General features: G+C 35.8%; 1 protein-coding gene across 1 annotated transcript in view; it reads left to right on the forward strand.

Moving 5' to 3' along the window:
• LOC124353476 (putative zinc finger protein 286B) overlaps positions 1-23,281 on the forward strand; it is a 60,926-nt gene that overhangs the window by 14,820 nt on the left and 22,825 nt on the right. The window contains exons 3-9 of the mRNA XM_046803319.1: positions 11,581-11,750; positions 13,430-13,585; positions 14,915-14,987; positions 15,131-15,270; positions 17,042-17,244; positions 18,560-18,752; positions 23,033-23,208. Of these exons, the coding sequence (XP_046659275.1) occupies positions 11,581-11,750; positions 13,430-13,585; positions 14,915-14,987; positions 15,131-15,270; positions 17,042-17,244; positions 18,560-18,752; positions 23,033-23,208 (1,111 nt within the window). The remainder of the gene's footprint in view (positions 1-11,580; positions 11,751-13,429; positions 13,586-14,914; positions 14,988-15,130; positions 15,271-17,041; positions 17,245-18,559; positions 18,753-23,032; positions 23,209-23,281) is intronic.

Raw genomic sequence — 23,281 nt, forward strand, 5'->3', positions numbered from 1 at the left:
GTATATCAGTTCAGAAATATATAAGTAGGATTGGCTCTCCAATTATCAATTTTTGTTTTGCTCATTAATTAATATTAGCACTGAAGCTAAGCTAAATCCCTTAGATCGACTCCGGTTTTTGTACATATTGCAAATCTTTTTTTGAACAAACTGTAAAAAAATACTATACCTGTTTAATATATTCATTGCGTCACTTTTTTTTTTTTTTTTTTTTTTTCCATTAAATGTAGATACTATAATTTAAGAAATGTTTTGTTTTACTGCGTAATTTTTACTTTGGCCACTTTTTAGCAGTGAAAAAAAAACTTGTACAAAACTTCAAAGGAAACAAAATGTGTAAAATGAAGAAAAAGAGAATATTTACTTACATTTTCAGTATAAATAACATTTTTGAATTTCTGCAATATGTTTTGTAGAAAAACGCATAACTTACAAACATTGTAAACAGTAGGCTAAGAATTTTTTTTATACCTTAGAGTAAGTGCAAAAAAAATATTGTTATATTGTAAACATAATACTCTATTAAAAAATAACAATATATGTAACCATAGTTGTACAGTGTGAGTTAAAAGTATGGGTACACTCTGTTTAGTTTTTGATGGATGAAGATGGAGGGATGGAACTCGGGACATCTTTCTAGGAAGTAGAAGTAAATTTTTTAGTCAGTGTTACAACTTTGCCTATTTCTCCAAAATGGAATTTTGAGGGCGTGGCTCAAAATGTTTAAATGTAAAGATCCATTAAGTAACACGTTATTTGAAAGGTCTTGATAAAAGAGCAGCAGTGGAAACCAGATCTTTCTACCTCTACCCAGTGCAAAATGGCAGCTCATTGAAATTAATTAAGTTAAAAGCTGAGATGGATCCTGCTCAACATTTAATAGACAAATATAGAAAAATGAAACTCAGGACACCCCTATAGGAAACAAAAGCGAACCATTTCCCCAAAATGGTCTTTTTGGAGGGCAGATAGAGGGCACTAATATTAACCCTTTGAGGACCAATTATTGCTGTTTGGAACTTACGCAAAAGTATTACTTTGCCATCTATGTTTTCGTAATATATATTCATTATTCACAAATCACAACGATATTATTTTTGTATTATCCCTTAACTTGTTTATTTCATCTGAAAGGCTGTCCCATATTCATGCAGGTATGTTTTCAGATTTGTTTTTTAACCCTCTAAGTGGCAAGCGCCGTCTGAGACGTATGTTTCACGCCGCCGCGAAGTGGCAAGCGCCGTCACTTCACATTTAAGGCCGTTGCTCCGCAACCGTCCATTATTTTTAGGCCTAGTTTGAACTATGGTATTCTCCATGAAATTTCCTATACGTATCATATAGTATAGCGTGTATTCATGTTACTAATGTTTGCTGGCTTAAATGATTCCGACGGTTTTCGTTTGACCTGGCGGCAGACGAGAGAACAGCTGTCTACTCGTCTCTTCACTGTTTTGTTTGGCGACTTTGCGTACTGTTATTGTCTGTATATTGTTTATCGCGTCTGTGTTACCGGTAAATGTTTAGGTTATTCGTTCGTCATGGAAAATGTTGGGGTACTTTGGGATTATACCGACTACACCAGTATGAGGAACACAAACAAATAAATTTACAGAAAAAAAACATTATAGAACAAAAAAGCAATTCTTCAATTACAAACTTACAATGATTATTAATTGTTAATGGGTTTCCTTTGACGCCCAGAAAGCAGCAATATCAAGGATGAGTGAGTCTAGTGGATATCCGCCTTCAGCAGCAACTGCCGACCGCAACGCATATTTTAGATGGGTCGGGTCTGGGCCTGGTCCTACACGGTAAACATGCTAGTCGCATCGCTCCGTAATTTATTTAGAATTTAAACGGGTTTTCGTTTATTATTGACAGTTGCCACGTTCGGAACATTTATATTATTTATATTACAAGTGGAATGTGCATAAGGACTAAACAATATTTGTCTTGTAAGTAAGCAACTGATATAAAGTTCTTAACCTCGATTTAAACAAGGTTAAACTTGCTTACGAATACACCCCGTTTCATTCGTCTATTACGGAGCGCCGCACTGTATGAATTGACTGGACGCTTACTACCGTCAAGTGGCTGTAGCGTAGTCAGTATAGCTGCGGCAGTCTATACCTGAGATACCCGGTTCGATTCTCGGACAAGGACGTATATTTTTATTGCTCGATTTCTTTATTTTAATTTATAAAATTTTAACCCCATTGTTTTACCATTCATATTTTATCTATTTGTTATATTGTTAAAATTTTATATTATTTATTATTTATTTATTAACATTTTATTCACTATAAGTCTATATATTTATTTTACAACTGAACGATGTTTTCAATAGAAAAAACCAAAACTGGCAAACCATGTATATTATTCAACAATTACAAATACAGGCTGCACAGAGTATTAAAATCTGGAGACAGTTCTTGGCAATGTTTAGGCCGTAATTGTGGCGCATCAATAAAATCAGATGTGAACATGACTAAGGTGACTGTGTGCAATGATAAACACAGCGGCGTGCATCCAGTGACCATGCGTACACTGTCATCACCGCTGCAGCGGCCTGCGACTGTTGTGTCACCCGTACCCGCCACACCACCGCCTGACTCTGCTGTACTGCCCGCGTCCCGCGCTCCTGCCTGCTCCACGCCCGGCCCCGACGTCGTGGCGCCGTCTACGTTGCCGGCTGCTTCGCCTTCAACACCACTCCAACCAGCTTCGGACAACACAATATTAATAGAAAACGCAAGGTTGAAAGCAGAAGTCACCAAGCTGAAGACCGAGGTTAAAGTTATCCTCGATCACTCAATTGAATCGGACCAACGACTTTTACAATTCACGGATTCAATATTTACATCCTCAAAATCGGTGACACCTCTGAAAAAATCTTGCACGAACTATGTAAATGCATCAGCTCAAACCGAGGAACTCCCTGGCGTCTCTGAAAATGATATAGGCCTAGTGCAGTCTAAGAAAATAGCCGACCTTGAAAAAGAAATACAAGATCTAAAACGACCCTGCCGTGAATGTAAAACTCTCCGAGAAGAAATTAAAAAAATGATTGCCTCAATACGATGTCTAGAGGAGGAAAATAAAACTCTAGTTCAGGAAATCCCTAGGTCTGTAGTTTCAAATAACTATGAGGCGCTAGAAGATTTGTCCGAAGGTAGTGAAAATGGGTTCACCAGAGTGGAAAAAAAGAAGAAAAGAAGAAGGAAAAAGAAAACGTAAACCGAAGTTGCAGCACACTACTTTTAATAATAAACACATCATTAACACTGGTCACAAAAACGAATCTAAAATATCCCCTCATATCTCAACATCTACCGTACCAGTGGCTTTTCGTGCAGTAACTATTGAGGGTGATAGTCATGCACGCTTCATGGCTGGGATGGTCCAGTCCCTGGTGACCGCAGAGACGGCTGTGATCGGCGTCTGCAAGCCTGGAGCCGGACTGTTGGGTGTGGTTGAGGGGAGTCAACCTCCTCCCCCGGGAAGCTGTAGCGTCCTGATTGCCGGAGCGAATGACATCGGAGCCGGTCGGGGTCGTCTACCATCTACCAGCAATTGGAAAACCAGATCTCCATGCGCACCCGTACAGCCAAGGTCATGGTATCAACAGTGCCCTATCGCCACGACCTCCCCCCCTCCCACCTCGTTAACCAAGAGACGACTTGTGTTAACAACTACATAAGGGAGCTGTGCATCAGGTGTAAGGGGTCTGTGCTGCTGGATTTCAACGCCATCGGAAGGCGACACTTCACTCGCCATGGCCAGCACCTGACTATGAGGGGAAAGCGGATGCTTGCCGAACTGGTGGTGGCCGGCCTGAAGAAGGCCAGCTTAGCCACTGATGACCGGTCACCATCACCACAAACGTCTTCATCGCTGCCCCCACCGCCTCCATCACCCCCACCCCCACCGCCACCATCACCACCGCCGCCTCCATCACCACCACCGCCTCCATCACCACCAGCGCCTCCATCACTGCCGTTGCCGCCGCCGTCTCTGCTGCTAACAACATCTGCTGCCGATGTTGACCGTGTACCGCTTGGTCCTGATGGGCCTTGGACGCTGCCTAACAACAGCTACGCGGAGGCAGTAAAATCTCCTACCAATGGACGCTCTGCGGATCTTGTGCAAGCTGGAATTGACTCTGTTTTTTTAGGGACCCCACTTTGAATCAGCGGACAAAATTAACTACTAAAAACCATCAGAAACACACAAACACTCACAGACAAACGGAAGTAAGGCTGCTTCATCAAAATTCCCAATTTGCAACCAACAAATTAGATCAAATCCAACTCATGTGCGAGGATCTGAAAGCAGATCTTCTTGTAATAACGGAAAACGGTTTCAACAAGGATAACATCGCGCTGTGCAAAATTCCAAATTATAAATTGGTTTCCGCGTATTGCCGATCTCACTCCAGAGGAGGAGGAGTTGCCATTTTTCTGAAACAAAATTTTGCGTCTGCCCCCTTTCCGATCCAGGATGCAATCGAAAAAGTTTTCGAAGCAGTCGGGATCAAACTACAAACAAAAACATCAAAATTCTTCGTGGTCGGAATTTACAGGTCTCCCAGTGGAAACGAAGACACCTTCTTTTCAAAATTCGAAAAATTACTGACATGTCTGACTAACCAACGTCAGCATTTTGTCATTATGGGGGATTTCAACATCAACGCGCTGGACAACACTCACCATGCAACAATTCGTTTGGTCGATTTACTTAGGTCATTTCGGCTTGATTTGCTAGTCAAATCTCCAACGAGAGTGACGGCTACAACCAAAACTGTAATCGACTACATAATCACCAATCACCCAAGTGTCGCAGTGTCTGTGGTGAATACAGCTATATCTGACCACTACGGCCAAGAGGCCGTCATTAGTGGGATACAACTTACAAGGGAGCCCAAAATTAAACAAACAATAAGAGACATAAGGCCAGAAAACATCGCTCACCTTAACGCTTCCCTTTCTAAAGAAAGATGGAATTTTCTAAATTCATCTCAACCCGTTGAGCAACAGTTTAAATTGTTTACCGACACTTTTAATTTCCACGTTAACACCTGCTGCCCTACAAAAACAATTAATGTCTGTGACAAAAATTCAAAAAACAATTGGATCACACCAGGAATTTTAGTTTCTAGAGAGAAACTGAAATTTATGTCCGAAATTTATAAAAACACTTCTAATGAACAGTTCAAAATATTTTTCAGGAATTATAAAAAAGTATATAAGAAAGTGATCCAAGCTGCGAAAGCACTCGATGTCTCCAAATCAATTCTCTCTTCAAAAAACGTTTCTAAAACAACTTGGGGCATCATAAACAATAAAACAAATGCATACAAACAAATCAAAATTAAAGTTGGGGATAGGCTTGTGGAGGATGAGACTGAGATTGCCAGTCGGTTTAACGAGTTCTTCGCATCCGTTGCTGACGGGCAAGGTCCTCGGCCATCTGACCCTAAAGTACGCCCCTCGCGAAGGCAAAGCCCAGCAGCATCAATGGTGTTGGCGCCTGTTGTTGAGGATGAGCTTCACCTAATTATCCAGCAGCTCCCAGCCAAAAAGTCAAACGACCTTAATCTGATGTCCCCATGGCTCATTAAAAGATGCTGCAAGCATTTAGTGAGACCCTTAACTGAATTAGTAAATTATTCATTCCAAACAGGAGTGTTCCCCTCTCTCCTCAAAATTGCAAAAGTGGTTCCAATTTTAAAGAAAGACGATCCAGCCTCTATAAATAACTACCGGCCTGTCTCAATTTTGCCAGTATTCAGCAAAATTTTTGAAAAGCTTTTTCTTATAAGAATGCTTCACTTTTTGGACAAATACAATCAGCTCTCAAATGAACAGTTTGGGTTCAGAAAGGGTAAATCGACAACCGACGCAGTCGTTGGTCTTGTCGATATGATTGTAGAGGGGATTGAATGTCGGAACCACACAATGAGTGTGTTCCTGGATCTGTCCAAAGCATTCGACTGCGTTGACCACAATATACTGCTCGACAAACTTGAGTCCCACGGCATTCGAGGCGTGCCTTTTAAATGGCTTAGCTCATTTCTAAGCCACAGATCCCAAGTTGTCCAGATATCAAATAAATCATCCAAACCAATAGACCTTACATATGGAGTCCCCCAGGGGTCTATCCTCAGTCCTGTGCTTTTCCTGCTTTATGACAACGACATAGAATCATCGCTTCTGCATGGAAGAACAGTGCAGTTTGCAGATGATACGACTCTTTTTTTCAATGCAAGATCAAGCGAAGTTTTGGAACAACAGGCTTTTGTTGATATCAACAACTGTGTCCAATACTTCAACAGCCTCAACCTCACAATAAACTCTTCAAAAACCAACGTTTTAAATTTTTCTTTGCGCACTGCGGGCAACCAGTGCGGACCTGCCATCTTGATGGCTGACTCCGCACTGGACGAAGTCTACTCTTCAAAATTCCTTGGAATGTACCTTGATCGAGGAATGACATGGAATGTGCACATTGATCATGTTTGCGCCAAAATCTGCTCAGGCATCTTTGTTCTGAGGTCTTTAGCAAAATACTGCCCGAGTCAGGTACTGATTACGGCGTATTATGGCTTGATATACCCCCACCTGGCCTATGGAGTGATCCTTTGGGGAGCTTGCGCTAACACTCAGTTCCAAAGAGTTTTCAGACTCCAAAAAAAAGCAATTCGAATCATCGCTAAAATCAAATTCAGAGAGTCGTGCAGGCAAGTTTTCAAGAAATTGCAGCTGTTGACTCTGCCATGTCTCTACATATTGGAAACAACTATGTTTTGTGTGAATAAATGTACCTTAACCAGAGGACAAGACATACACATGTATGAGACACGTGGCAGAGCAAACTACCGAACTGGTAGACACAGAACGGTGGTTTATGAACGCCTGCCTTCACAAGCGGGTGTTCAATTCCTCAACAGACTGCCCAATCCAATCAAAGATGCTCCAACGCCAAAGGCGTTTAAGACTCGCCTAAAACGCTTCTTGGTGTCTCAAGCGTTTTATAATGCAGGTGAGTTTTTGGCTTTCAACTGGGAGGCCGCCCAATTTGAAGAATGACACCGCTGTTCGAAGTGGGTTGCATTGGCGATGAATGAAAGAGGTGTGACTTTAAACATTGTATGTCTGTATGTGTATTATAGTATGAATGACCGAAATTTTAGGATATTATTATTAATTGACGTTTGCCATACGATGTATTATTGTCTCAGCAATAAAACAGATTTGATTTGATTTGATTTGAGATGTAGGCAACTAGTCATGATCTTGTAAAAAACGAATGGCCCCCTCTTCGCTCCTGGGTAAATCCCAAATTCTCATTGTGTCACCCATCACTAATCTATTACACACACAGTAAAACACGGAAGTACAACAAAGCGACGCACTCGACAGACACTTCGGCACGAAAAGTACAAGAATGCGGCGCACCAGCTGAACGGGCGGCGAGAATCTGTAGTCACGTTATCTACTAGATCGCTCGACTTTGACCTCTGTCTGAGGATGGGAATCAAGAATCAAGAATTTTATTGTCGTTAAGCACATGGCAATAGACAAAGTCAAATAAAATACAGTTTCATCTAATACAATTTCTACAAAAAAAAAAAAAAAAATATATATACATGTGCAAAATAAATAAACAGTTAATAAACATTATTTATATTTTACATAAGGTCTAGAAATTTATTATATATTTAAGCATCTTCCTAAAGAGTAAATATCTTGACTGTTTAATAAACATAGACATAAATATATATCTATATAAATAAATAGATAACACATAGACATTAAAATTACAAAATAAATTAAAAAACAAGATGACATTTAAAAATACAGTTAAAATTTTAAAGTACTAATATCACAGGCCAAAAAATCACTAACAGAGTAAAAGGCAATTTCTTTCAACCATTTTGACAGAATAAATTTAAATCTGCTAAGGTTTACAGACCATGCTTCTTTTGGTAACTTATTAAATAATTTTATTTTCATAAACACATGGCTTTTTTTTGATTTTTCTAGTTTTATAGAAATACAATCAAGTAAGTAATTTTGTCTAGTATTATAGGTATGAACTTCATTTCTAAAATTATAATTATTTAAGTTTTCCTTAACACTACCTAAGCTAAAATATATGTACATACATGGAAGAGTCATTATCTGGAATTCTTTAAAATATGGAACACATGATTCTCTACCTGATATATTTGCCATTATCCTAATAGCTTTTTTTTGCCATTTGAACACTTTTAGTGATTGTGAGCTGTTGCCCCAAAGTGTTATTCCATATAATAAATGGGAATTAAAGAAGGCATAGTAAGCAGCAACCAACATTGGGAAACTAACACAATTTTTTAGTTTTCTTAATAAATAAGTAACTCTAGATAGTTTTATACACAATTGATTTATTTGACATTCCCAGCTAAGCCTACTATCTAGATATAATCCTAATAGTTTAACGGGTTTAGTACCTTCATTTATAAGTTTATTCAATGAGAAAACAATATTTTCAGTTTTACTACTGTTTACAAGTAGCCCGTTGACTTTGAACCATTCCTGAGCTGCTATCATTGAATTATTTTCTTCTAACAATAACCCATTCAAATCTTTACTTTGATTCAGAAGAGTGGTGTCATCGGCATATAGTACTGCTTTACATGGCACATTGAATGAAAAATCATTCACAGCAACTATAAATAGAAAAGGACCCAGAACAGATCCTTGCGGTACCCCAACTTGAATTGTTTTAAAATCAGATAGTTCCAAGCCTGTTACAACCATTTGTTTTCTATTACTTAAGTAAGAGGAAATTAACTGTAGTTCAGAATCTCTAACTCCATAGCTATTGAATTTACTTACAATCAGTTCATGAGAGATGGAGTCAAATGCTTTTGTGAGATCTATTAAAGTTGCAGACGACAAAAATTTATTTTCAAAATTCTCTAAAACGTTTTCTACTATTGCTTTGGTTGTGTTTAAGTTTGGAAGAAACCCAAATTGATCTTTACATAATAAATTATTATTGTAAAAATATAAACTTAGTTGGTCCTTTACACAACTTTCAAAAACCTTACTAAATATAGGTACCAAAGAGATTGGCCGATAACTGGAAGGATGTGATTTCTCACCCTTTTTATAAATTGGAATGACTTTGGTCACTTTTAATGCTTCAGGAAAGACACCATATTCCAACATCATATTGAACAAAAAAGTTAATGGGTCTACAAGTACATCGATTATTTCTTTTAAAAGTTTGTTAGAGAACCCATAATAATCTTCACTTTGGGACGAACTTAACTTTGAGACACACTTTAACACCTTAGTGTTATCAATGCTTTGCCACTTAAAACAACTGACCCCACCGTTACAACTTAAAATATAATCATCAACAAACTCAATTGCTAAAACATTATTTGTTGGTGTAAGTGAAACAGAGCTTATAAAATAGTCATTAAAATCATTAGTATTAACAGGTACTTCTTGACTAACTTTAGAACGGTTGGTCTCAAGCTTTATAATATTCCAAGCAGCTTTACATTTATTCTTAGAATTCTTTATATATTCGTCATTCGCAGATATTTTGCCTTCTAAAATTTTGGCCTTATATAATTTTTTTGCTTCATTATAAACGTTTTTATGCAGTTGTTCACTTTCTCCCCCTACCGATAACTTATATCTATCATATAAGGTAACAATAAAATCTCTAAATTTTTTTAACTCTGGTGTGAACCATGTGATTTTTGGCCTTTTAAATTTACTTTTTTTTATTTTTTTAGTTTTACAGCATTCTTCAAGAGAAGTTGTCAAAATAAATAAGAAGTAGTCAAAAGCTTGGTTAACATTGGTGCACTTCGTAAGTTGTGACCAGTTAAATTGTGACAGTTGTTCCTTAAACTTTAAGACTGAATTAGCAGAAAGCATTCTTTTTAACAAAAATGAAACTTTTTCACTATTGTTGTCAACTATGATCAAGTCAAAAAACACTGCAGATACACCAGCATGGTCAGACAAATTAGGATCTAACACTTGACATTGTACTATGTTTGACTCATTAAGGTTTGTTATTATATTATCCAAGCAGGCTTCTTGTCTAGTGTTTTGCTCATTTAAACAGTATAAATTCAAAGAGCGAAGTATGTTCAGAAAACAATTACATTCATTAGATTTATTGTTAATATTTATATTAAAGTCACCAGTTAAAATAAGTTTTAAATTTGCAAATTTTTCATTTAAAAATTCTACGATAAACTCTAAACTATGGAAAAATTGGTTGGTATCAGAATTTGGAGTACGGTAAACAGTTACAACAATGACATTAATCTTTGACAAGATTATAGCAGCTGCCTCAAAGGAGTAATCAACACAAAACTTGTCAATATCTAACAATTTAAAGTCAATACAATTCTTTACAAAAATTGAGCTTCCACCTCTTTTTAATGGTGGGTTTCTACAAAAAATGCTGGCTAAGGGAGGGGTTTGCGATTAGACAATTCCTGTTTTATATTTGTGCTATGACAAACTAAGCCACTATTATACTATTATAGGCCCTACACTACTGGGAGGAAAAGATAAGCCCCTTCTAGGGACTCGGGAGTAAAAAAACCAGTTTATACATAGATTTAGTTTTTCCCATGTAACTTTTTTGTTCTTGTAAATAGAAAAAAAATTATAAGAAGTGATTTGTTTAGAATAAAATTGTGTATATTCTGTGAATTTGACATTATTTTGTAGCTCCAGTAGTTTCAAAGTGACGGACAATAGAACTTATAAATTATTTTTTCTAAAAAAATTTTTTACACATCTACAATGATATTAATCTGAAAATAATGGAAGGCACTAAATATTATATTTATTCTTATTCTATAGTTCATAAGGAAAACAAAAATATATAATGTTGCTAGGTTATCACTTAGATAATATTTTCTAAAAATAAGTTTAACGATCACGGCAATTTGCCCAAAAACGGCCTGCCACTGAGACCACAAGTGACCGCCACTTATAGGGTTAAGGAAAGTTTTCTACAGCTATAAAGGTTTGTCTGTAATCATCATAAAAATTCATCATCATTTTGTTTTCGTAAATGTACCTAATTAGATTATGTATTCTTAGATTATTTATTTTAAATACCAGAGCTTTAAACTTTTGTACATTTATTCAAACTTACATGTGAAATCAAAATATAAAATTTCCCACACGTTGTTAAATGTTTTAAAATTCAAAGGTTTTTAGTAGTGAAATTAAATGTTTTCTACAAATGCACATACATACAAACAAACTTTTTTATTATTCCAAGTATATATTTTTCAGTAAAATATATTATTGGTAAAAAATAATGCCTTAAACCAGAGCTTTAGAATAAATAATTATATCATTATGATTATTATCTCAAAAGCATACAAAATCGTCTATTTTCCACACACACAGTTTTTGAACATTTACATCACATTCTATTCATATAAAGAGAGATCAATAGATACTGAAATAGTGAGTATAGTTTACCAAATTTAATTACTGTAATAATGATTAAGATTACTGTAATTTTTTCCTTTTTCAGGCCAGATTTGCTTGTTAGATGGTCTGACAGGTGTGGGAGTGGGCGTAGGGGAGGAGGCCAGTCTGGCCTTGCCGCCTTGCCTGAACGATGCCTCAGGTGATCTTCCCTCTCTCAGTGATGCAGCTATCAAGTCCATGTTGGTACAGGGAGCTTTGGACCAAGACCCGGAGGTGTGTAATCTTCCTTAAATCAGATTTATTTTCAAGTGAGAAATAGGTGCTGCTTTTATATGTTTGTTATGTTTATATACATTAACTCAGGTTCATAAAGTTCACAAGTATCTTTGACATTGGTGAAGTGGTTGTTTGGCTGACCCAGGATTGATGTTTGGTTGGCTAAACAGCAGGACCGTGGCAGGCCAGTAGGCGAGTTGTATAATAACAAATCTTATTTTCATGAAATTGATGGAGAGTTTCCTCTGAGAAAGAAATTTATGGTCTGCTGTGCCAGTTTTCGTAGGAGTCAAAATTCCACAAGTATCTTGGTCATTGGTGAAGTGGTTGTTTGCCTTACCCAGGACTGATGTTTGGTTGGCTAAACAATCGGGCCATGACAGGCCAGTAGGCGAGTTGTATAATAACAACTGCTGTCCCAGTTTTGGTAGGAGTCAAAATTCCACAATTATTTTGATCATGGTGAAGTGGTTGTTTGGCTGACCCAGGACTGATGTTCGGTTGGCTAACAGGGCCATGACAGGCCAGTAGGCGAGTTGTATAATAACACTTTTTATTTTCATAAATTTGATGGAAGGGTATTTTCTGAGAAACGAATTTATGGTCTGCTGTGCCAGTTTTGGTAGGAGTCAAAATTCCACAATTATTTTGATCATGGTGAAGTGGTTGTTTGGCTGACCCAGGACAGATGTTCGGTTGGCTAACAGGGACGTGGCAGGCCAGTAGGCGAGTTGTATAATAACAACTGCTGTCCCAGTTTTGGTAGGAGTCAAAATGGGAGAGTAGCAATATGGAAGTGAACGTATAATTTGTCAACATCCTCAATATCAAAGAGTGCAGTCTCAAGCAGCATGTGGAGAGCTCGGGAATATTAAAATCTTGTAAATTATCTCGGCATCCACATATTATATACTATATTAATTCAATTTTAAACTATTCACTCTCAAATTAACAGTAAATAAAATACTTTTATGTAATTTAAAATATAATAATTCTCATCCGTAGAATTTAGTTTTGTCTCTTTGTGGATTAGCCAGATATCAGTCTTTATTGGGTGCAGAATTCTTGGACTGAGGTTCTTACAAATATAAACTTTATTCAAAAGCGTGTTCATTAAATATTAAGAACAATTTATAACTGTAGTATTAATTTTGAGGCACCACAAGAGGTTCATACCACTAGGATTATACAGGGTGTCCCAAGAGTAACCTGAAAAACTTCTCAGGTAGTTTCCTATCAACAAAATAGTGAAAAAGTTCATATAAACATATGTGGGAAAAGTTTTACAGCCATTTCAATAAAAATTGTATCTATCTGTTAGATTCTTTAGCTATAGATTATTTTTGTATTGTTATCTGTATTAGAATTATTACTTTAATTTATTGTTATCTCTATCAAGTTAGCCCATTTACAGCCAATCCGATATAGTAAAATTAATTGTTGGTATAATTTATTGCGAATTTTATATACTACTTAATTTTTCGGACATTGGATTACAGTATTGTATAGTTTTTCTTGGTTGGTATAAATAAAATTTGTAAATCATCAGAATAGTTGTTAATGAAGTATATCACCAGAGTTGACTAAATTTTTGTGATCCAACAGAAAAGTAGTAAAACGAATTGACTTTAAAAATCCTTACATGAAGCTTGCTACAGAAACTCGTCCTGTTACAGCTGCCCCTGGTGGGTCCTGACATACCGGAGTTACCGGACAAGGATCTAGCAGATGATGACCTCAAGGCTCTGGTCTCATTCCGATGTCAATTCTGTGACTTCTCCTCTGCTGATGTGCCCAGTCTGATGCACCACTCCGAGACCGTGCATGCTGAGGTAAGTCCGTTTACTTTATGAAGAATCCAGACTTTTCTGTAATGATTGAGGTGGTGGAAAAAATGGAAATTGCTCAGTGCAGTGTTAAGGCTGTAAAGTGAGTGGTCCAAAACTTCCCAACTGAAAGAATCCAGTTAAGTTTGGGTCTGAGTTGCAGTATTTTTGTGGAAAAGCAAAACTATCGTTGTATCTGTTGTTATGAATCGTTCTGGCGCTATTGTACACCACTGACCTGTATACTTGAAAAAAAGTGATTGACTGTTGGTCTGTTCTCATGAACTTTGCTTCGACTGAAGCCATTACAGTGGCTGTGACCAAAGGTGGACAACCTGTCGAGTTTCATCATGGACTTTTTTACGACCATCTTTGAGATTTCTGACTCACTAAGAACTTTGTCTCATCGCATTACCATCTTTCGGCATATCATACTACACAATATTGCAGAAAACCCTTGTGCACTGGGCAGACAGTTTTCAACTCATCTCCACAGAATCTGAAAGCATTCAAAGGCCAGTAACTGAATGACATCTTCAAGACTGGTCGATGGAGTGACCATTTTATTCAATAAAGGAATACTTTGAATCAAGATGATTGAAATTTTTGAGCAAGACTAGACCCTCAAAAACACATGTGCTCTTTGTGACTGTGAACTATTCCCGTATGCAACAAAACATCCTTTATGTAAAAACATGCCTCATAGCTTTGTAAAACAAAGAAGTATGGGGTCGAGCACAGAGAACACCACTGTCCTTACAGTCAGTTTGAACATTTCATTCTTACCATATTGCTAAACTGTTTATGTTTATTTATGTGGACATTAAACATATTGTGTTTGGTATAGTAAACTGAGTAGAGACACTGAGTTAGTATTCATTTGAATTGAAATAATGTACTAATGTTTGATTGACTTAACCTTAGATATGTATGTTTGACTTAATTATATGACAAGAACTATTGTTATAAAGTGAAGAATAGTTATGTCGCTTTTAATAATTCTAGACTGTTTTAAACTAAATTAAACAATTTTTATGTGAAGATTACAGAAAAACAAAGTAACCATAACAATAAAATATAGGTTTATGTATAAATAACCTAAATTAACCCTATTTGTGATACACGATAAAACACATGGTGAAAGTCTCACACATTAATTGGGCTTAAATCCTGGCAATCCGGGTAGGAAGATCTTGAATTATAAATCAGAAAACAATAAATAGTTTTCAAAGTTGATAATAAGACTGTATAGTGTTTTCTTGATGGACAATTTCTAAAGTACGAGATTTTTTAACTTGATGAAAAAGTCAAGTTTGTATCCTATTTGTGTTTTAGCTTCAGTCAGAAGCTGAAAAAGATCAAGATGAAATTGTGGAAGAAGTGGCTGATTCTCCTTCTTCTTCTTCAGGTAATTGACAGGTTTTACTTTTTAACTAAAATTTTGGTTGAATAACCCGGATTTCTTCTCCAGCAATTCCTAATATTTTTGAACTGTTTCCATTAGCTTTAATGTTAACCAATACTAATAAGTGCCAATGATGCGCTTTACAGATGTGCCTGTAAAACTGGAATCCACTGAGCCTACAGTAGACATGGAAGATGAAGACATTGTGGAACAGTTTGTCTACTTGTGTTCCGAGTGCAAGGAAGGCTTCAACTCTGTTACCCAGTGTAGAGATCACATGATCAAGGTGGGATGGGCCGACGTTTGGTGATTGAGAATACTAAGGTCATTCAATTAGTAAAGAGACAAATTATAAATGGTTTCTTCTCCAGACCAATTTGTCCCTTCGATTATTGAATGAACCTCGTATGAAAAATAACCCAAGAATACCACTCTATTTTAGAAAAATTTGCAGAAGTTCAGAAAAATAGCCATAATTTAAGAACAAAGCCACGTCCCTTACCTTCTACTTTAATTTTATAGATTATAATCTGGTAATTTTATAGGTTATAATAGGGCTTCCAGAATTAAAGCTTTAAATGTGCAAAAACTAAAGGCATTCCTTTTTTTACATTTATTAAACGTATTTTAAACTAAAAGTGTTTGAAAACTTTCAAACCACCCCTAGTATGAGGAAACAATAATAATAGCATATTTTATAGAAGAAATATTTGTACAACTACAAAAGTTGTCAAGGGAACAAAACTTAGATGTTGAAATCCGCACATACACGCAGCAGACACATGGCATTGCACAAATGTAAATGTATAACATAAAAACTACAATTGAAATATTATTTACAAAAAACACGTTTTAGCAATTGGTAATTTGCACACTAGCAATTAGCAGTCATCTGCAAATAGACACAGCAGACTCGTGGCAATGCACAAAAATAAATATAGAAATTATTTACAAAACTGTCATTCGTTAATGAGGGTATCTATTTGTGTTTTCAAAAACAAAGTACTTTTTTGAGATTGGTAATTTGCATAATGCCAATCAACTGTCGTCCTTTAATAAACGCAGCAGATCTTTGCAGTTTTGAATGTTGAATCCAAATTTTTCTTTAGATTCATTGGATTTGAGATTCGAATTTGACACATCACTAGAATTTATAATGATTAGATATAAAAGAAAACATAATCTAGGTGTTTATCAAAGTGTCTTAATGATGGTAAATTGGGTGACGTTTACTCAATGCACATTGATGGTAACCATAAGTGATTTTGGCAAAGGTTTGAAAACCCGTAATGAAGTTAAAAACTGAATGTACATCGGTGAACTTCAAACCTCTGAAACATCAGTTGATGAATCTAAGTAAGTCCTCCACAGTCTCTACTTACAGCCATAACTGTACACAGAAAGTATTTTCAGCAAATTACAATTCAAAGTTTACCTTTAGCTGAATTAAAATGTTGAACTTATATATTTCATTGTTTTACATTTCATTTATAATGTGTACCTTTATTTTAGTTTCTGACATTTATGTTACAATTTATTTGTATTAAGCTTTTTATGTGCCAAATCCTAGTGTTCAAAACACATTACAGGAATCTGCTCACAGAGTTGTGTATCTATAGTACTGCACAATACGTTAACCTTTACAATGTTACTAAAAATATGTCTTTTTAAGGAAAAGAATGTTTATAAAGAAATTCATCAGTACTAAATTTATGAAGTAATTCAAAATTTTACTTTTGTTTTGGATGGTTTACTTAAATTTTACTGTTTCAATTACAATTAGCTGTATGACGAGCATAACTGAAGGGTTTGTAGTGAGTTTTTAAGAATTGAAGCAATTTGTTAAAGTTCTATCCGCATGGTCAAATCCACACCAAACACAATACTAGGCCTACTTATACAATGCCACAACTGTGCAAGTGGCACCTTGCAAATAGAAACTTAACGATGTACTTGAAGCCATAAGTAAATATAAATAAGATTATTATGAGAAGTCCCAGACCTGGCCTGTGGTAGAAATGTTTATTAGATACTAAGATTTTTATTTTGCTTTCTAGGACCATAACATGGTGTTTGACAGTGTGCGAGGAAAAGACCAGTGGACTAAGAAAGATACAGAAGTAGAGATTGTCCCTCCAGACACCCCTTCGGTTCCTCCTACGCCCCCACCTCCACCTAAACTTGCTTCTTTTGAGAATATCAAACAACCAGTCACAAAAGTGAAGGACTATGATCCAGAATTTGAAGCTAAGCCTTACAAGTAAGTTTACAAATCAAGTTTTAAGTTTTATTAATTTAATTATAAATTAATACTTCTAACTCATTGGGGGCTTTATATTTCTGCATTTCTGCTCACTGGATGGGATCAAAAATGCTAAAATTTGCAAAATAATTCCATTACAACAAAATTTAATTCATAAGCAATGTTTGTAGCGTAATACAAAGGCTACTAAATGGTCTCATTTTTAAGAATATGAACGATCAAATAAATTGTTTTATATTAAACAAAAAAAAGGTAATATGAGTATTAAAAACATAAATGTTATTTTGTTCAATTGAAACAAAATTTGTTTGTATATCTAATTTATTTGGAGCACAAATTTTGGAAGCCTGTTATTTTTCAGCTAAATAACAACAGTAATTATATAATACCTCTAAGTATTTTTATTAGTAATTCTGTTGTATTCTAAACATTAGAGTGTTGTATATATTTTGTCAACTCCACTTGATACCCTGGCATGTTCAAACACATCACAGCAGAACATAAGATCCAGTATTTATTCTTCAGTACTGTTTTAACCTTCTCAGATCACAGATAGTATGTACTCTAAACATAATATTGGTCATTAGCATGCATAATGTTCAATATTGAAATGAAAGACTGCACCTACAGTAATGATCTAAATGGCTAGTACAGACACTGTAGCTAGTAACTGTTAACAGAGTGCAGACATAATATATGACACAACTCGACACTGAAATACATCTTATAAGCAGTTATTGCATTGTCACTCTCTCTGTCTGCAAAATCTTGTCAGAAAAGCCAGCACAAATGGCGTAGTGTAGCGGGTACGGCGGTTATCGCAAGATAACCAGATCAAGCAATGTTGAGCGTGGCTGCTGCTTGGATAGGTGACTGCTGAGCGATCCTGTCCTTGTAAGTAGCCCGGCTATTGGTGGTGGTTCGGAAGTCATCTTTAAGCCGTTGGTCCCCAGGTTAAGTGTTAGAGAGGGCTTCTTAGCCCTAACTTCGCCTGGTAAAATAAGACATTCTTTACTTTTTTTACTTTTACTTTTCACAAAGGGCAAAATGATACCCAATTGTATGAACCAATCTTGGACAAATAAAAGGCGACTCAGAAAAATTAATGCAGTTGTTGCAAGACGTCCAGTCAACATTCTCTGGTCAGTTCTATAAACTACAGGTCATGGCAGAGAACAAACGTGTTGATTACAAATTTTCCATCATATGTGTATGGAGTCATTTTACCCCGTGTGAAATGTATGTGACACTTTTATATTTTTCCACTAATCACTAAACTGAAGATCTTGAACTGTGATGACGACGTGTGCAGGTGTCCCGAGGTGTTCTGTGTGCACAGATTCCGCACAATCACTGTTCTGGAGCAACACATGAAGTGTCACTTGCAGGACGAGACACGCAGGTTTGTCTGCACAACTTGCTCGAATATCTTCCTCAAGTGGAGCCAATGTGCACAGCACCTTTGGAAGGAGCATAAAATTGACATTGATCTCTATACTTGTAAGGTAAGTTTTGCAAATCTATCATCTAATGCCACACATTAGTTATATTTTGAAGTCAAACATTTTGAAATATATGTAGAAACTCATATGTGAAATGATACTATATGTCCTTAATAGTCAGTGTTCATCTTTTAATTTGAAAGCTTTGCATATTATTAATTATCAACATTTTTAGGAAACACTATGTTTTGTACTAATTCTCAATGTGTTTTATATGAAACCAGAACAATCTTTCCGTGGTTGCTAATTTCATCAGTCAGATTTCGGGTGGATTGGATGGATCGCAGTGCACCATGGCTGCGTTGTTTGATCTGTCTGAGGCATTTAATTGTGTGATGCTTAACACTTTGTTAAACAAGCTTTGCTTATATGTTTTATTAATGAGGATAAGTTCCTAATTGACAGATTGCATTCAGCTGAGAGTTATTGTAAACGATGATATTGAACATACTTCAAGCTGGAAAGAGATTAAGGCAGGAGTTCCACAAGGATCGATATTGGGTATCCTATAGTTTGTAAGTCACAAACATTTGCCAGGAGGAAATGTACATGCTCATTGCATTGATTGCCTGAACTACCAGAGTATATCAGACAATCACACTCATTATTTGCAAATTTTACCTACATTTTACAATTACATGGTTATTCTTTAGCTATTTTTCAGTTTAAATCTTCTCTAAAAGCTGTGGTGAAATGTATTTTATATTCAAAGTTAATTTTAGAACAATTTGAGTACTCAGGAATTTGTATAGTTAAATTTAAAAAATATATACAGTGGAGTCCCGCTAATCCGAACACGTGTAATCCGAACGTCGGTTAATCCGAACAGGTCCAGGAGGAATTATTTATAACGATAATGAACAGTTATAGGAACTAATTACATAAAAAATGAAAATGGGTGCATCATTTCGTACATAAACAAAGAAAACTTTAATTAAATAGACATACAGTATTTTATTAAGACAAATTGTGTACGGTACAGTACATAAATAATGAAGTTAAATACAGTACCAAATTGAAACTTATAGGTTAAGTATGAGTTAAATTACTGTATTAAGAAGTGAAATCAAACAAAAATTGGACGTACAGTACTGTATTATTATTGAGTACAATATTAATTGTTAAAAGACATAAATTCAGTTATTGTCTTCTGTCGCATTGAAGAGAGTCTATTGGATGACGCGTAGTTTCGTACAACTATTGAACGCGTGGACCCGTACAATATCCAGTACGCTCACACTAAATACGGTAAATGTGCTTGGTATTCTCAAACACGTTTATTTGTCAAGAAATACAATGCAACAGTCAGAAAACATGTTTTAATAAACAATGTTGATAATTCTATAACAAAATAGACCCATTCTCAAGTTTAAAACCGTATTTTTCTGTAATTCTGGCTAATCCGAACAATCACATAATCTGAATAGGGCTCGGTCCCAATTAGGTCGGATTAACGGGACTTTACTGTATACAGTTAGGAACCAATTTATTTTATTACCCTGCCAATCAATGATAAAAAATCTATTTTTTAATGGTCTGTACCAAAATGTGATTCACATAAGTCACACTGTAACTTCTATTTTCTTGGCTGAATCTAATATAGAGTGAAACGTTCTTTCTCTGAACCATGAAAGTAGCCAAATTGTATAGATTTATGGTCTGTGCCAAAATGAGATTCACATAAGCCACATTATAACTTCTATTTCCTAGGCAGTATCTAATATAGAGTGAAACGTTCTTTCTCTGAACAACGAAAGTAGCCAGATTGTATATGTTTATGGTCTGTGCCAAAATGAGATTCACATAAGCCACATTATAACTTCTATTTCCTAGGCAGTATCTAATATAGAGTGAAACGTTCTTTCTCTGAACCATGAAAGTAGCCAGATTGTATAGGTTTATGGTCTGTGCCAAAATGAGATTCACATAAGCCACATTATAACTTCTATTTCCTAGGCAGTATCTAATATAGAGTGAAACGTTCTTTCTCTGAACAACGAAAGTAGCCAGATTGTATAGGTTTATGGTCTGTGCCAAAATGAGATTCACATAAGCCACATTATAACTTCTATTTCCTAGGCAGTATCTAATATAGAGTGAAACGTTCTTTCTCTGAACAACGAAAGTAGCCAGATTGTATATGTTTATGGTCTGTGCCAAAATGAGATTCACATAAGCCACATTATAACTTCTATTTCCTAGGCAGTATCTAATATAGAGTGAAACGTTCTTTCTCTGAACAACGAAAGTAGCCAGATTGTATATGTTTATGGTCTGTGCCAAAATGAGATTCACATAAGCCACATTATAACTTCTATTTCCTAGGCAGTATCTAATATAGAGTGAAACGTTCTTTCTCTGAACCATGAAAGTAGCCAAATTGTATAGATTTATGGTCTGTGCCAAAATGAGATTCACATAAGCCACATTATAACTTCTATTTCCTAGGCAGTATCTAATATAGAGTGAAACGTTCTTTCTCTGAACAACGAAAGTAGCCAGATTGTATATGTTTATGGTCTGTGCCAAAATGAGATTCACATAAGCCACATTATAACTTCTATTTCCTAGGCAGTATCTAATATAGAGTGAAACGTTCTTTCTCTGAACAACGAAAGTAGCCAGATTGTATATGTTTATGGTCTGTGCCAAAATGAGATTCACATAAGCCACATTATAACTTCTATTTCCTAGGCAGTATCTAATATAGAGTGAAACGTTCTTTCTCTGAACAACGAAAGTAGCCAGATTGTATATGTTTATGGTCTGTGCCAAAATGAGATTCACATAAGCCACATTATAACTTCTATTTCCTAGGCAGTATCTAATATAGAGTGAAACGTTCTTTCTCTGAACCATGAAAGTAGCCAGATTGTATAGATTTATGGTCTGTGCCAAAATGAGATTGACATAAGCCACATTATAACTTCTATTTCCTAGGCAGTATCTAATATAGAGTGAAACGTTCTTTCTCTGAACAACGAAAGTAGCCAGATTGTATATGTTTATGGTCTGTGCCAAAATGAGATTCACATAAGCCACATTATAACTTCTATTTCCTAGGCAGTATCTAATATAGAGTGAAACGTTCTTTCTCTGAACAACGAAAGTAGCCAGATTGTATATGTTTATGGTCTGTGCCAAAATGAGATTCACATAAGCCACATTATAACTTCTATTTCCTAGGCAGTATCTAATATAGAGTGAAACGTTCTTTCTCTGAACAACGAAAGTAGCCAGATTGTATAGATTTATGGTCTGTGCCAAAATGAGATTCACATAAGCCACATTATAACTTCTATTTCCTAGGCAGTATCTAATATAGAGTGAAACGTTCTTTCTCTGAACAACGAAAGTAGCCAGATTGTATATGTTTATGGTCTGTGCCAAAATGAGATTCACATAAGCCACATTATAACTTCTATTTCCTAGGCAGTATCTAATATAGAGTGAAACGTTCTTTCTCTGAACAACGAAAGTAGCCAGATTGTATATGTTTATGGTCTGTGCCAAAATGAGATTCACATAAGCCACATTATAACTTCTATTTCCTAGGCAGTATCTAATATAGAGTGAAACGTTCTTTCTCTGAACAACGAAAGTAGCCAGATTGTATATGTTTATGGTCTGTGCCAAAATGAGATTCACATAAGCCACATTATAACTTCTATTTCCTAGGCAGTATCTAATATAGAGTGAAACGTTCTTTCTCTGAACAACGAAAGTAGCCAGATTGTATAGGTTTATGGTCTGTGCCAAAATGAGATTCACATAAGCCACATTATAACTTCTATTTCCTAGGCAGTATCTAATATAGAGTGAAACGTTCTTTCTCTGAACAACGAAAGTAGCCAGATTGTATATGTTTATGGTCTGTGCCAAAATGAGATTCACATAAGCCACATATTGCTACTGTTGGATGAGACTATCACTTGAAACCATCAAGTGTAATGTGTAAAGTTCAATCTTTAGGAACTGTTTGTTTTACTGTAGAATATTTTTATTATCTGTAAATGTAAGAGTAAATGTAACAAATGTAAGATTACAAACAAAAGAAATAACAGCACCAAAGTAGAACCTTTTGATAGAAGTTCTCTTTTTAAACTTAGTAACAAGTACTACTGATAATTATTATATTGCTTGGGTAAACACAAGTAACATTGGGTAAGCTTGGTAACATTGTTAAGTAGAAAAACATACCCCTTAGTGTTTAATTTTTTGAAAGTAACTCTTGCCTCTAAACTTACAAGCGAGGTACTGAGCAAGTTGGGACATGTTGACAGGTGTGTCACGTGTACAAGACGACGACACGCAAGAAGCTGGAGAGCCACTGTCGGATACACAGTGAGGAGCGGCCATACAAGTGTACAGAGTGTAACAAGGGCTTCAAACAGCGGACACAACTCATCAACCACACAGTCTCGGTACACAACAAGGACAAGTGCAACGCACCTAAGTGGTACGTATCAGGTCCAGTACTCGCAGTCGCAACAAATCTTCCTTACTGTTATAGGTACAGAATTAAAAATAAA

This window comes from Homalodisca vitripennis, chromosome 2 (genome assembly GCF_021130785.1).
Source record: "Homalodisca vitripennis isolate AUS2020 chromosome 2, UT_GWSS_2.1, whole genome shotgun sequence".
Taxonomy (NCBI): Eukaryota; Metazoa; Arthropoda; class Insecta; order Hemiptera; family Cicadellidae; genus Homalodisca; species Homalodisca vitripennis.